The sequence below is a fragment of the Oncorhynchus mykiss genome, chromosome 21, assembly GCF_013265735.2.
Source record: "Oncorhynchus mykiss isolate Arlee chromosome 21, USDA_OmykA_1.1, whole genome shotgun sequence".
Classification (NCBI taxonomy): domain Eukaryota; kingdom Metazoa; phylum Chordata; class Actinopteri; order Salmoniformes; family Salmonidae; genus Oncorhynchus; species Oncorhynchus mykiss.
This window is the reverse complement of record NC_048585.1, coordinates 9,199,575-9,216,739: the sequence shown is the minus strand read 5'-3', so window position 1 is coordinate 9,216,739 and position 17,165 is coordinate 9,199,575. Positions and strand designations below refer to the sequence as shown.

At 48.6% G+C, this 17,165-nt stretch overlaps 1 protein-coding gene across 1 annotated transcript in view; it reads left to right on the top strand.

Moving 5' to 3' along the window:
- Positions 1–12,063: 12,063 nt before the first annotated feature.
- LOC110512574 (receptor-type tyrosine-protein phosphatase O) overlaps positions 12,064–17,165 on the top strand; it is a 92,964-nt gene continuing 87,862 nt past the window's right edge. Inside the window, exon 1 of the mRNA XM_036956784.1 lies at positions 12,064–12,619. Within this exon, the coding sequence (XP_036812679.1) occupies positions 12,551–12,619 (69 nt within the window). The 5' untranslated portion in view covers positions 12,064–12,550. The remainder of the gene's footprint in view (positions 12,620–17,165) is intronic.

The window sequence follows — 17,165 nt, the reverse complement described above, 5'->3', positions numbered from 1 at the left end:
TACCCCCACACCAGCACGACCAGGACACACAGGTTGATGTTATACCCCCACACCAGCACGACCAGGACACACAGATTGATGTTATACCCCCACACCAGCATGACCAGGACACACAGGTTGACGTTACACCCCCACGCCAGCACGACCAGGACACACAGGTTGATGTTATACCCCCACACCAGCACGACCAGGACACACAGGTTGATATTATACCCCCACACCAGCACGACCAGGACACACAGGTTGATGTTATACCCCCACACCAGCACGACCAGGACACACAGGTTGATGTTATACCCCCACACCAGCACGACCAGGACACACAGATTGATATTATACCCCCACACCAGCACGACCAGGACACACAGGTTGATGTTATACCCCCACACCAGCACGACCAGGACACACAGGTTGATGTTATACCCCCACACCAGCACGACCAGGACAAACAGGTTGACGTTACACCCCCACGCCAGCACGACCAGGACACACAGGTTGATGTTATACCCCCACACCAGCACGACCAGGACACACAGGATGATATTATACCCCCACACCAGACGCCATCAGGACACACAGATTGATGTTATACCTCCACACCAGCACGACCAGGACACACAGGTTGATATTATACCCCCACACCAGCACGACCAGGACACACAGGTTGATATTATACCCCCACACCAGACGCCATCAGGACACACAGATTGATGTTATACCCCCACACCAGCACGACCAGGACACACAGGTTGATGTTATACCCCCACACCAGCACGACCAGGACACACAGGTTGATGTTATACCCCCACACCAGCACGACCAGGACACACAGGTTGATGTTATACCCCCACACCAGCACGACCAGGACACACAGATTGATATTATACCCCCACACCAGACGCCATCAGGACACAAAGTTTGATGTTATACCCCGACACCAGCACGACCAGGACACACAGGTTGATATTATACCCCCACACCAGCACGGCCAGGACACACAGGTTGATATTATACCCCCACACCAGACGCCATCAGGACACAATGGTTGATGTTATACCCCCACACCAGCACGACCAGGACACACAGGTTGATATTATACCCCCACACCAGCACGACCAGGACACACAGGTTGATATTATACCCCCACACCAGCATGACCAGGACACACAGGTTGACGTTACACCCCCACGCCAGCACGACCAGGACACACAGGTTGATGTTATACCCCCACACCAGCACGACCAGGACACACAGGTTGATATTATACCCCCACACCAGCACGACCAGGACACACAGGTTGATGTTATACCCCCACACCAGCACGACCAGGACACACAGGTTGATATTATACCCCCACACCAGCACGACCAGGACACACAGGTTGATGTTATACCCCCACACCAGCACGACCAGGACACACAGGTTGATGTTATACCCCCACACCAGCACGACCAGGACACACAGGTTGATGTTATACCCCCACACCAGCACGACCAGGACAAACAGGTTGACGTTACACCCCCACGCCAGCACGACCAGGACACACAGGTTGATGTTATACCCCCACACCAGCACGACCAGGACACACAGGATGATATTATACCCCCACACCAGACGCCATCAGGACACACAGATTGATGTTATACCCCCACACCAGCACAACCAGGACACACAGGTTGATATTATACCCCCACACCAGCACGACCAGGACACACAGGTTGATATTATACCCCCACACCAGACGCCATCAGGACACACAGGTTGATGTTATACCCCCACACCAGCACGACCAGGACACACAGGTTGATGTTATACCCCCACACCAGCACGACCAGGACACACAGGTTGATGTTATACCCCCACACCAGCACGACCAGGACACACAGGTTGATGTTATACCCCCACACCAGCACGACCAGGACACACAGATTGATATTATACCCCCACACCAGACGCCATCAGGACACAAAGGTTGATGTTATACCCCGACACCAGCACGACCAGGACACACAGGTTGATATTATACCCCCACACCAGCACGGCCAGGACACACAGGTTGATATTATACCCCCACACCAGACGCCATCAGGACACAATGGTTGATGTTATACTCCCACACCAGCACGACCAGGACACACAGGTTGATATTATACCCCCACACCAGCACGACCAGGACACACAGGTTGATATTATACCCCCACACCAGCACAACCAGGACACACAGGTTGATGTTATACCCCCACACCAGCACGACCAGGACACACAGGTTGATGTTATACCCCCACACCAGCACGACCAGGACACACAGGTTGATGTTATACCCCCACACCAGCACGACCAGGACAAACAGGTTGATGTTATACCCCCACACCAGCACGACCAGGACACACAGGTTGATGTTATACCCCCACACCAGCACGAACAGGACACACAGGTTGATATTATACTCCCACACCAGACGCCATCAGGACACACAGATTGATGTTATACCCCCACACCAGCACGACCAGGACACACAGGTTGATATTATACCCCCACACCAGCACGACCAGGACACACAGGTTGATATTATACCCCCACACCAGACGCCATCAGGACACACAGGTTGATGTTATACCCCCACACCAGCACGACCAGGACACACAGGTTGATGTTATACCCCCACACCAGCACGACCAGGACACACAGGTTGATGTTATACCCCCACACCAGCACGACCAGGACACACAGGTTGATGTTATACCCCCACACCAGCACGACCAGGACAAACAGGTTGATGTTATACCCCCACACCAGCACGACCAGGACACACAGGTTGATGTTATACCCCCACATCAGCACGACCAGGACACACAGGTTGATATTATACTCCCACACCAGACGCCATCAGGACACACAGATTGATGTTATACCCCCACACCAGCACGACCAGGACACACAGGTTGATATTATACCCCCACACCAGCACGACCAGGACACACAGGTTGATGTTATACCCCCACACCAGCACGACCAGGACACACAGGTTGATGTTATACCCCCACACCAGAACGACCAGGACACACAGGTTGATGTTATACCCCCACACCAGCACGACCAGGACACACAGGTTGATGTTATACCCCACACCAGCACGACCAGGACACACAGATTGATATTATACCCCCACACCAGCACAACCAGGACACACAGGTTGATGTTATACCCCCACACCAGCACGACCAGGACACACAGGTTGATATTATACCCCCACACCAGCACAACCAGGACACACAGGTTGATGTTATACCCCCACACCAGCACGACCAGGACACACAGGTTGATGTTATACCCCCACACCAGCACGGCCAGGACACACAGGTTGATGTTATACCCCCACACCAGCACGACCAGGACAAACAGGTTGATGTTATACCCCCACACCAGCGCGACCAGGACACACAGGTTGATGTTATACCCCCACACCAGCACAACCAGGACACACAGGTTGATATTATACTCCCACACCAGACGCCATCAGGACACACAGGTTGATATTATACCCCCACACCAGCACGACCAGGACACACAGGTTGATGTTATACCCCCACACCAGCACGACCAGGACACACAGGTTGATATTATACCTCCACACCAGACGCCATCAGGACACACAGGTTGATGTTATACCCCCACACCAGCAAGACCAGGACACACAGGTTGATATTATACCCCCACACCAGCACGACCAGGACACACAGGTTGATATTATACCCCCACACCAGACGCCATCAGGACACACAGGTTGATATTATACCCCCACACCAGCACGACCAGGACACACAGGTTGATATTATACCCCCACACCAGCACGACCAGGACACACAGGTTGATATTATACCCCCACACCAGCACAACCAGGACACACAGGTTGATGTTATACCCCCACACCAGCACGACCAGGACACACAGGTTGATGTTATACCCCCACACCAGCACGACCAGGACACACAGGTTGATGTTATACCCCCACACCAGCACGACCAGGACACACAGGTTGATGTTATACCCCCACACCAGCACGACCAGGACACACAGGTTGATGTTATACCCCCACACCAGCACGACCAGGACACACAGGTTGATGTTATACCCCCACACCAGCACGACCAGGACACACAGGTTGATGTTATACCCCCACACCAGACGCCATCAGGACACACAGGTTGATGTTATACCCCCACACCAGACGCCATCAGGACACAATGGTTGATGTTATACCCCCACACCAGCACGACCAGGACACACAGGTTGATATTATACCCCCACACCAGCACGACCAGGACACACAGGTTGATATTATACCCCCACACCAGCATGACCAGGACACACAGGTTGACGTTACACCCCCACGCCAGCACGACCAGGACACACAGGTTGATGTTATACCCCCACACCAGCACGACCAGGACACACAGGTTGATATTATACCCCCACACCAGCACGACCAGGACACACAGGTTGATGTTATACCCCCACACCAGCACGACCAGGACACACAGGTTGATGTTATACCCCCACACCAGCACGACCAGGACACACAGATTGATATTATACCCCCACACCAGCACGACCAGGACACACAGGTTGATGTTATACCCCCACACCAGCACGACCAGGACACACAGGTTGATGTTATACCCCCACACCAGCACGACCAGGACAAACAGGTTGACGTTACACCCCCACGCCAGCAGGACCAGGACACACAGGTTGATGTTATACCCCCACACCAGCACGACCAGGACACACAGGATGATATTATACCCCCACACCAGACGCCATCAGGACACACAGATTGATGTTATACCCCCACACCAGCACGACCAGGACACACAGGTTGATATTATACCCCCACACCAGCACGACCAGGACACACAGGTTGATATTATACCCCCACACCAGACGCCATCAGGACACACAGATTGATGTTATACCCCCACACCAGCACGACCAGGACACACAGGTTGATGTTATACCCCCACACCAGCACGACCAGGACACACAGGTTGATGTTATACCCCCACACCAGCACGACCAGGACACACAGGTTGATGTTATACCCCCACACCAGCACGACCAGGACACACAGATTGATATTATACCCCCACACCAGACGCCATTAGGACACAAAGGTTGATGTTATACCCCGACACCAGCACGACCAGGACACACAGGTTGATATTATACCCCCACACCAGCACGGCCAGGACACACAGGTTGATATTATACCCCCACACCAGACGCCATCAGGACACAATGGTTGATGTTATACTCCCACACCAGCACGACCAGGACACACAGGTTGATATTATACCCCCACACCAGCACGACCAGGACACACAGGTTGATATTATACCCCCACACCAGCACAACCAGGACACACAGGTTGATGTTATACCCCCACACCAGCACGACCAGGACACACAGGTTGATGTTATACCCCCACACCAGCACGACCAGGACACACAGGTTGATGTTATACCCCCACACCAGCACGACCAGGACAAACAGGTTGATGTTATACCCCCACACCAGCACGACCAGGACACACAGGTTGATGTTATACCCCCACACCAGCACGAACAGGACACACAGGTTGATATTATACTCCCACACCAGACGCCATCAGGACACACAGATTGATGTTATACCCCCACACCAGCACGACCAGGACACACAGGTTGATATTATACCCCCACACCAGCACGACCAGGACACACAGGTTGATATTATACCCCCACACCAGACGCCATCAGGACACACAGGTTGATGTTATACCCCCACACCAGCACGACCAGGACACACAGGTTGATGTTATACCCCCACACCAGCACGACCAGGACACACAGGTTGATGTTATACCCCCACACCAGCACGACCAGGACACACAGGTTGATGTTATACCCCCACACCAGCACGACCAGGACAAACAGGTTGATGTTATACCCCCACACCAGCACGACCAGGACACACAGGTTGATGTTATACCCCCACACCAGCACGACCAGGACACACAGGTTGATATTATACTCCCACACCAGACGCCATCAGGACACACAGATTGATGTTATACCCCCACACCAGCACGACCAGGACACACAGGTTGATGTTATACCCCCACACCAGCACGACCAGGACACACAGGTTGATGTTATACCCCCACACCAGCACGACCAGGACACACAGGTTGATGTTATACCCCCACACCAGCACGACCAGGACACACAGGTTGATATTATACTCCCACACCAGACGCCATCAGGACACACAGATTGATGTTATACCCCCACACCAGCACGACCAGGACACACAGGTTGATATTATACCCCCACACCAGCACGACCAGGACACACAGGTTGATGTTATACCCCCACACCAGCACGACCAGGACACACAGGTTGATGTTATACCCCCACACCAGAACGACCAGGACACACAGGTTGATGTTATACCCCCACACCAGCACGACCAGGACACACAGGTTGATGTTATACCCCACACCAGCACGACCAGGACACACAGATTGATATTATACCCCCACACCAGCACAACCAGGACACACAGGTTGATGTTATACCCCCACACCAGCACGACCAGGACACACAGGTTGATATTATACCCCCACACCAGCACAACCAGGACACACAGGTTGATGTTATACCCCCACACCAGCACGACCAGGACACACAGGTTGATGTTATACCCCCACACCAGCACGGCCAGGACACACAGGTTGATGTTATACCCCCACACCAGCACGACCAGGACAAACAGGTTGATGTTATACCCCCACACCAGCGCGACCAGGACACACAGGTTGATGTTATACCCCCACACCAGCACAACCAGGACACACAGGTTGATATTATACTCCCACACCAGACGCCATCAGGACACACAGATTGATGTTATACCCCCACACCAGCACAACCAGGACACACAGGTTGATGTTATACCCCCACACCAGCACGACCAGGACACACAGGTTGATATTATACCTCCACACCAGACGCCATCAGGACACACAGGTTGATATTATACCCCCACACCAGCACGACCAGGACACACAGGTTGATATTATACCCCCACACCAGCACGACCAGGACACACAGGTTGATATTATACCCCCACACCAGACGCCATCAGGACACACAGGTTGATATTATACCCCCACACCAGCACGACCAGGACACACAGGTTGATATTATACCCCCACACCAGCACGACCAGGACACACAGGTTGATATTATACCCCCACACCAGCACAACCAGGACACACAGGTTGATGTTATACCCCCACACCAGCACGACCAGGACACACAGGTTGATGTTATACCCCCACACCAGCACGACCAGGACACACAGGTTGATGTTATACCCCCACACCAGCACGACCAGGACACACAGGTTGATGTTATACCCCCACACCAGCACGACCAGGACACACAGGTTGATGTTATACCCCCACACCAGCACGACCAGGACACACAGGTTGATGTTATACCCCCACACCAGCACGACCAGGACACACAGGTTGATGTTATACCCCCACACCAGACGCCATCAGGACACACAGGTTGATGTTATACCCCCACACCAGCACGACCAGGACACACAGGTTGATGTTATACCCCCACACGAGCACGACCAGGACACACAGGTTGATATTATACCCCCACACGAGCACGACCAGGACACACAGGTTGATATTATACCCCCACACCAGCACGACCAGGACACACAGGTTGATGTTATACCCCCACACCAGCACGAACAGGACACACAGGTTGATGTTATACCCCCACACCAGCATGACCAGGACACACAGATTGATATTATACCCCCACACCAGACGCCATCAGGACACAAAGGTTGATGTTATACCCCCACATCAGCACGACCAGGACACACAGGTTGATATTATACCCCCACGCCAGCATGACCAGGACAAACAGGTTGATATTATACTCCCACACCAGATGCCATCAGGACACACAGGTTGATGTTATACCCCCACACCAGCACGATCAGGACACACAGGTTGATGTTATACCCCCACACCAGCACGACCAGGACACACAGGACACTGGGGCACATTCTAAACTGCTGTCCTAAAGCTCTGGGAGGGGGCCGTTATCGCTGGCGCCATGACCAGGTTCTCAAGACCAATCAGAAGTAATCTGCACAGGAATCAGCAAGAGTCAGCGAGCTCCGGCCCACCGGTCACAGGACCAATCAGAAGTAATCTGCACAGGAATCAGCAAGAGTCAGCGAGCTCCGGCCCACCGGTCACAGGACCAATCAGAAGTAATCTGCACAGGAATCAGCAAGAGTCAGCGAGCTCCGGCCCACCGGTCACAGGACCATTCAGAAGTAATCTGCACAGGAATCAGCAAGAGTCAGCGAGCTCCGGCCCACCGGTCACAGGACCAATCAGAAGTAATCTGCACAGGAATCAGCAAGAGTCAGCGAGCTCCGGCCCACCGGTCACAGGACCAATCAGAAGTAATCTGCACAGGAATCAGCAAGAGTCAGCGAGCTCCGGCCCACCGGTCACAGGACCAATCAGAAGTAATCTGCACAGGAATCAGCAAGAGTCAGCGAGCTCCGGCCCACCGGTCACAAGACCATTCAGAAGTAATCTGCACAGGAATCAGCAAGAGTCAGCGAGCTCCGGCCCACCGGTCACAGGACCAATCAGAAGTAATCTGCACAGGAATCAGCAAGAGTCAGCGAGCTCCGGCCCACCGGTCACAGGACCAATCAGAAGTAATCTGCACAGGAATCAGCAAGAGTCAGCGAGCTCCGGCCCACCGGTCACAGGACCAATCAGAAGTAATCTGCACAGGAATCAGCAAGAGTCAGCGAGCTCCGGCCCACCGGTCACAGGACCAATCAGAAGTAATCTGCACAGGAATCAGCAAGAGTCAGCGAGCTCCGGCCCACCGGTCACAGGACCAATCAGAAGTAATCTGCACAGGAATCAGCAAGAGTCAGCGAGCTCCGGCCCACCGGTCACAAGATCACTTTCATTCGAGCTGGAGAGCAACCCAAACCACCAGCGGGGATCCTAGCTACTGCTCAGGACTGGCAGCTGACAGCAGACCTGGAGAAGCAGCTGTTCCCGCAGCACATTGTCAAGACAACCCTGAGACCAGACATCACCCTGGTCTCAGAGTCCACAAAGACCATCATTATTCTGGAGCTGACAGTCCCTTCAGAAGATCGTCTTGAGGAGGCGTACGGGAGGAAGAGGGCCAAGGACGAGGGACTGACTGCAAACCCCTGCCGGAAGCAGGGTTGGAAGGCTAGGTGTATGCCTATCTAGGTAGGCTGCAGGGGTTTGCTGGGCGATCCCTCTACAGAGCCTACAGTACACTCGGCATCAATGGAGCGAAGAGGAGGAGATCCATCAGTAGCACCATCGAGGCAGCTGAAAAAGCCTCCAGATACCCCTGGATCAAGAGAGGAGATCCATGGGAAGCAGCATAATGCCTCCTGGACACAAGTCAGTGTCTGATCAACCTCGGGTGGATCACCTGGGCGAGGGCGTCTGATGTTGTAAGACCCAAAACACCCTATGACTCCGGGTCACATCACTCACGACGTGTCCAAGAGCATCAAGAGGTGTATTCATTCAGCCAGTCCAGTACACAGACGACCTGTTCACAGAGCTTCCTACTCAGGTCATCTATTTTGGTAAGGTGTTGAGGCCAGCAATTAAGTAGAATGAGAGGCTCAATTAAACATGTTGCAGAACTTGTGTATTTCAAGCACCACTCCCTTCTTCCCAGTTTCCCTGATGTTGCTACGGCAATCAAGATGTTTTACCATCCCTGTAACTGCTGCTTCTGCATAGTTCATTAGGAGTTTTAGTTTAGAAAACAATCTCTATCTGAAGCATTGGGCTCTCGGTCTGATTCGCGCTTTTGAACGCCTGAGTTAAGCCCTTCTCGTTGCGCTGGCGCGGTTGTTGTCTTGACAACAGTATTTGTTCACGGATGTCCCCTTATACGTTCAATCGGTTACAACTGTTCTTTTTTCAAGGCCTGAGGCACTTTTTCTGTCACATTTCTGAAGCCCAACAAACAAGCATTTATCTTCCAAATACAAATGGAAATGAAAACGGTTTATGTGTGACTTTTTGGAGGGTTACTCTCAAAATGATTGTGTCCTTTTTAAACACTATGATAGACATCAAGATGGGGTTTTAACGGGAAGTTCCTGCGACAGGGTGGATTTTATGACCTTTATTTAACTAGGCAAGTCAGTTATCATTGACAGACTAGGAACAGTGGGTTAACTGCTTGTTCAGGGACAGAACGACAGCATTGTAACTTGTCAGCTGGGGGATTTGAAACTTGCAACCTTTCAGTTCCTAGTCCAACGCTCTAACCACTAGGCTACCCTGCCGCCTCTACACTCTAACCACTAGGCTGCCCTGCCGCCTCTACACTCTAACCACTAGGCTGCCCTGCCGCCTCTACACTCTAACCACTAGGCTACCCTGCCGCCTCTACACTCTAACCACTAGGCTACCCTGCCGCCTCTACACTCTAACCACTAGGCTACCCTGCCACCTCTACACTCTAACCACTAGGCTACCCTGCCGCCTCTACACTCTAACCACTAGGCTACCCTGCCGCCTCTACACTCTAACCACTAGGCTACCCTGCCGCCCCTTTAGAATCTAATCCAGAACATAACGGCAGACTACTGAAACAAACAAACCATTATGATAGACTGAGAAACTCTGTAGAAGATTCCTTCAAGTGAGATTATGGAGGAGGGGATAATCTGATGCAATGTTGTCTTCAAAAACCCTTTTCCATTCACTCCCAGGGATGTTCTGTGAAATAAAGAAATCAATATGATTTATTTTCCCTCAACATCCCTTTCTCAAAAGAAGAGCACAGACTACTGTAATGTAGGCGATTCATGTTATATAATATAGGCTCATCACCGGAGAAGGGGGGCATTTAGTTAAATTAACACAATACTTCAATTTACACTGTTAATGTTGGAGGATTCAATTAGGTCCAATAGCCTATTACCAAACCCTGTTAACCTGTTGTAACCCTGTTATAGCACTAAACATATTGATCTGAGCGCGGGGCAGATGCAGTCAATCAGCAGACATTAAACAGAGATCTCCGCTCCATCCCTCCCTCTCTCCATTCATCCTTCTATCTGATGGTGATAGTAGACTAGCTGGTGCTGTTCCTCCCTCTCTCTCTCCATTCATCCTTCTATCTGATGGTGATAGTAGCTAGCTGGTGCTGTTCCTCCCTCACTCCCTCTCTCCATTCATCATTCTATCTGATGGTGATAGTAGCTAGCTGGTGCTGTTCCCCCTCCCTCTCTCCATTCATCATTCTATCTGATGGTGATAGTAGCCTAGCTAGTAGACTAGCTGGTGCTGTTCCTCCCTCCCTCTCTCCATTCATCATTCTATCTGATGGTGATAGTAGCCTAGCTAGTAGACTAGCTGGTGCTGTTCCTCCCTCCCTCTCTCCATTCATCCTTCTATCTGATGGTGATAGTAGCCTAGCTAGTAGACTAGCTGGTGCTGTTCCTCCTTCCCTCTCTCCATTCATCATTCTATCTGATGGTGATAGTAGCTAGCTGGTGCTGTTCCTCCCTCCCTCTTTCCATTCATCCTTCTATCTGATGGTGATAGTAGCTAGCTGGTGCTGTTCCTCCCTCCCTCTCTCCATTCATCATTCTATCTGATGGTGATAGTAGCCTAGCTAGTAGACTAGCTGGTGCTGTTCCTCCCTCCCTCTCTCCATTCATCCTTCTATCTGATGGTGATAGTAGCTAGCTGGTGCTGTTCCTCCCTCCCTCTTTCCATTCATCCTTCTATCTGATGGTGATAGTAGCTAGCTGGTTCTGTTCCTCCCTCCCTCTCTCCATTCATCATTCTATCTGATGGTGATAGTAGCCTAGCTAGTAGACTAGCTGGTGCTGTTCCTCCCTCCCTCTCTCCATTCATCCTTCTATCTGATGGTGATAGTAGCTAGCTGGTGCTGTTCCAGTCTCCCTCTGTACAGATTTGGGCGGGGCGTTGGAGAAAGAGAAAGAGAGAGGGAAAGAGAAAGAGAGAGAGAGAGGAGAATGCAGCCTCTGTCTCTGCTCTCCTTCCGTTTGTAGGATCAGGCTGCCTCTGCTCGTTTCGTCCCTTAAATGATGGCCACTGCCGCGTTACTCCCTCCATCCATTTCGCCGACCCATCGCGGATGTTAGGACGGCTGTTGAAAAATCGACACCCTACGTTTCAGATATGGCCCATATCGGGGCGTTCTGACACAGGAACGGCACCAAGTGGATGATCTAAACGCACGTTTAGGAGGACCGAGAGGGGAGAGAGCGGAGACTATTGTGCACCCAGGGTCTGCGGAGAGAGAGAGGATAGCTCGATGGTCTGTTGGTGCAGAAAATTCGCCATTGTCTGGATGTGCAAATCTCCGGCGACCCCTGAGAACAGAAGCCAGATCGACTCCTTTCCATGAACAACAGTAGAGATACCATGATCTCATCGGTGCCTCGCGTTTTATATCTGCTGTGCTCTATCCAGGTAAGAACCCGTTTCTATTCAATAATTACTGATCAATAGAGAGAGAGATGGTCCGCATGTCTGACGGCACATGAAGCATGACTGTCTGGGTTGTAGCGGAACAGCCTCTGCTCTAATGTCCCGAGGATAACCTTTCAACGTGTATTTATGGATAAAACGCCACCGTTCTAATACTTTTATTCCTATTATCGTGCTAAATGTGGTCCACGTCTGGAGATAACACGGTATGGCATGCTGGGTCTGGTTTCTGTAATGTTTCTCCAGGCTAAATTGGGTCATTCGACTGTGAGGCTGTGTGTGTGTGTGTGTGTGTGTGTTTGTGTGTGTGATTCCACTTTATGTCAGCATCAGTAGACTGACATCATCATCGAGCAGAGGTAGAACGGAAGGATACAGCTTCTGGTATCATATATATCACAACTATAGACTTCCGATACAGTGTATCCAGCCCTGAAACAGGTTACATTCCGATCCCACCTGTCTGACTAGAATGAGATTCCCGTTCCATCCAGACTGAATTGGGCCTCGACTCGGGCACTACATCATTTCCAAACAGACAACAGGATGGGTACATGATGCTGCAGGCCCGAGGCTACGGCATAACAGCAGGGGTTCTCACACAGAACACATTGATACAATGTAACATCCTAGGGTCTTTTTAAACCATGTAGACTTGATACAATGTAACATCCTAGGGTCTTTTAAAACCATGTAGACTTGATACAATGTAACATCCTAGGGTCTTTTAAAACCATGTAGACTTGATACAATGTAACATCCTAGGGTCTTTTAAACCATGTAGACTTGATACAATGTAACATCCTAGGGTCTTTTAAACCATGTAGACTTGATACAATGTAACATCCTAGGGTCTTTTAAACCATGTAGACTTGATACAATGTAACATCCTAGGGTATTTTAAACCATGTAGACTTGATACAATGTAACATCCTAGGGTCTTTTAAATCAAATCAAATCAAATTTATTTATATAGCCCTTCGTACATCAGCTGATATCTCAAAGTGCTGTACAGAAACCCAGCCTAAAACCCCAAACAGCAAGCAATGCAGGTGTAGAAGCACGGTGGCTAGGAAAAACTCCCTAGAAAGGCCAAAACCTAGGAAGAAACCTAGAGAGGAACCAGGCTATGTGGGGTGGCCAGTCCTCTTCTGGCTGTGCCGGGTGGAGATTATAACAAAACATGGCCAAGATGTTCAAATGTTCATAAATGACCAGCATGGTCGAATAATAATAAGGCAGAACAGTTGAAACTGGAGCAGCAGCACGGCCAGGTGGACTGGGGACAGCAAGGAGTCATCATGTCAGGTAGTCCTGGGGCATGGTCCTAGGGCTCAGGTCCTCCGAGAGAGAGAAAGAAAGAGAGGAGAGAATTAGAGAACGCACACTTAGATTCACACAGGACACCGAATAGGACAGGAGAAGTACTCCAGATATAACAAACTGACCCTAGCCCCCCGACACATAAACTACTGCAGAGTAAACACTGGAGGCTGAGACAGGAGGGGTCAGGAGACACCATGTAGACTTGATACAATGTAACATCCTAGGGTCTTTTTAAACCATGTAGACTTGATACAATGTAACATCCTAGGGTCTTTTTAAACCATGTAGACTTGATACAATGTAACATCCTAGGGTCTTTTTAAACCATGTAGACTATCAAATAAGATTTCTTGTGCCTCAAGAAAGGAATCAACATTATTTTGAGTCGAAGACAAGACCTATTTTCACCAGTATCCTGACAGAAATTCTCTGTGTAAAATACATTCTGCGTTGTGTGTTGCCACCAGGGTTGGGGAGTAAAGGGTTAGATGTAATGGGTTAGATGTAACAGATTAGATGTAAGGGATTAGATGTAAGGGATTAGATGTAAGGGATTAGATGTAAGGGATTAGATGTAAGGGATTAGATGTAACAGATTAGATGTAAGGGATTAGATGTAAGGGATTAGATGTAAGGGGTTAGATGTAACAGATTAGATGTAAGGGGTTAGATGTAACAGATTAGATGTAAGGAATTAGATGTAAGGGATTAGATGTAAGGGGTTAGATGTAACAGATTAGATGTAAGGGGTTAGATGTAACAGATTAGATGTAAGGAATTAGATGTAAGGGATTAGATGTAAGGGGTTAGATGTAAGGGATTAGATGTAAGGAATTAGATGTAAGGGATTAGATGTAAGGGATTAGATATAAGGGATTAGATGTAAGGGATTAGATATAAGGGATTAGATGTAAGGGATTAGATGTAAGGGATTAGATATCAGGGATTAAATATAAGGGATTAGATGTAAGGGATTAGATATAAGGGATTAGATGTCAGGGATTAGATGTAAAGGGTTAGATATAAGGGATTAGATGTAAGGGATTAGATGTCAGGGACTAGATATAAGGGATTAGATGTCAGGGATTAGATGTCAGGGATTAGATGTCAGGGATTAGATGTAAGGGATTAGATGTCAGGGATTAGATATAAGGGATTAAATATAAGGGATTAGATATAAGGGATTAGATGTCAGGGATTAGATGTAAGGGATTAGATGTCAGGGATTAGATATAAGGGATTAGATGTCAGGGATTAGATATAAGGGATTAGATGTCAGGGATTAGATATAAGGGATTAGATGTCAGGGATTAGATGTCAGGGATTAGATGTAAGGGATTAGATGTCAGGGATTAGATATAAGGGATTAAATATAAGGGATTAGATGTCAGGGATTAGATATAAGGGATTAAATATAAGGGATTAGATGTCAGGGATTAGATATAAGGGATTAAATATAAGGGATTAGATGTAAGGGATTAGATATAAGGGATTAGATGTAAGGGATTAGATGTAAGGGATTAGATGTAAGGGATTAGATGTAAGGGATTAGATATAAGGGATTAGATGTAAGGGATTAAATATAAGGGATTAGATATAAGGGATTAGATGTAAGGGGTTAGATGTAAGGGGTTAGATGTAACAGATTAGATGTAAGGGATTAGATATAAGGGATTAGATATAAGGGATTAGATGTAAGGGGTTAGTTGTAACAGATTAGATGTAAGGGATTAGATGTAAGGGATTAGATGTAAGGGATTAGATGTAAGGGATTAGATATAAGGGATTAGATGTAAGGGATTAAATATAAGGGATTAGATATAAGGGATTAGATGTAAGGGATTAGATGTAAGGGGTTAGATGTCAGGGATTAGATATAAGGGATTAGATATAAGGGATTAGATGTAAGGGATTAGATGTCAGGGATTAGATGTCAGGGATTAGATGTAAGGGATTAGATGTCAGGGATTAGATATAAGGGATTAGATATAAGGGATTAGATATAAGGGATTAAATATAAGGGATTAAATATAAGGGATTAGATGTAACGGATTAGATGTAACGGATTAGATGTAACGGATTAGATGTAACAGATTAGATGTAAGGGATTACAAAAAAACAGTTACTCAAATCATTTTTTTTTAACCTTTATTTAACTAGGCAAGTCAGTTAAGAACAAATTCTTATTTTCAATGACGGCCTAGGAACAGTGGGTTAACTGCCTGTTCAGGGGCAGAACGACAGATTTGTACCTTGTCAGCTCGGGGATTTGAATTTGCCACGGTTGCTAGTCCAACACTCTAACCACTAGGCTACCCTGCCGCCCCAGGTCACATACGTCTGGTTAGCAGATGTTATTGGTCACATGGTTAACAGATGTTATTGGTCACATACGCATGGTTAGCAGATGTTATTGGTCACATGGTTAGCAGATGTTATTGGTCACATGGTTAGCAGATGTTATTGGTCACATACACATGGTTAGCAGATGTTATTGGTCACATACACATGGTTAGCAGATGTTATTGGTCACATACACATGGTTAGCAGATGTTATTGGTCACATACGCATGGTTAGCAGATGTTATTGGTCACATACACATGGTTAGCAGATGTTATTGGTCACATACGCATGGTTAGCAGATGTTATTGGTCACATACACATGGTTAGCAGATGTTATTGGTCACATACGCATGGTTAGCAGATGTTATTGGTCACATACACATGGTTAGCAGATGTTATTGGTCACATACACATGGTTAGCAGATGTTATTGGTCACATACGCATGGTTAGCAGATGTTATTGGTCACATACACATGGTTAGCAGATGTTATTGGTCACATACACATGGTTAGCAGATGTTATTGGTCACATGGTTAGCAGATGTAATTGGTCACATACACATGGTTAGCAGATGTTATTGGTCACATACGCATGGTTAGCAGATGTTATTGGTCACATACACATGGTTAGCAGATGTTATTGGTCACATACACATGGTTAGCAGAGGTTATTGGTCACATACACATGGTTAGCAGATGTTATTGGTCACATACACATGGTTAGCAGATGTTATTGGTCACATGGTTAGCAGATGTGAGTGTAGAGAAATCCTTGTGCTTCTAGTTCCGTCAGTGCAGTAACATCTAACAAGTAATCTAACAATTCCCCAACAACTACCTAATAAAAACACATCTAAA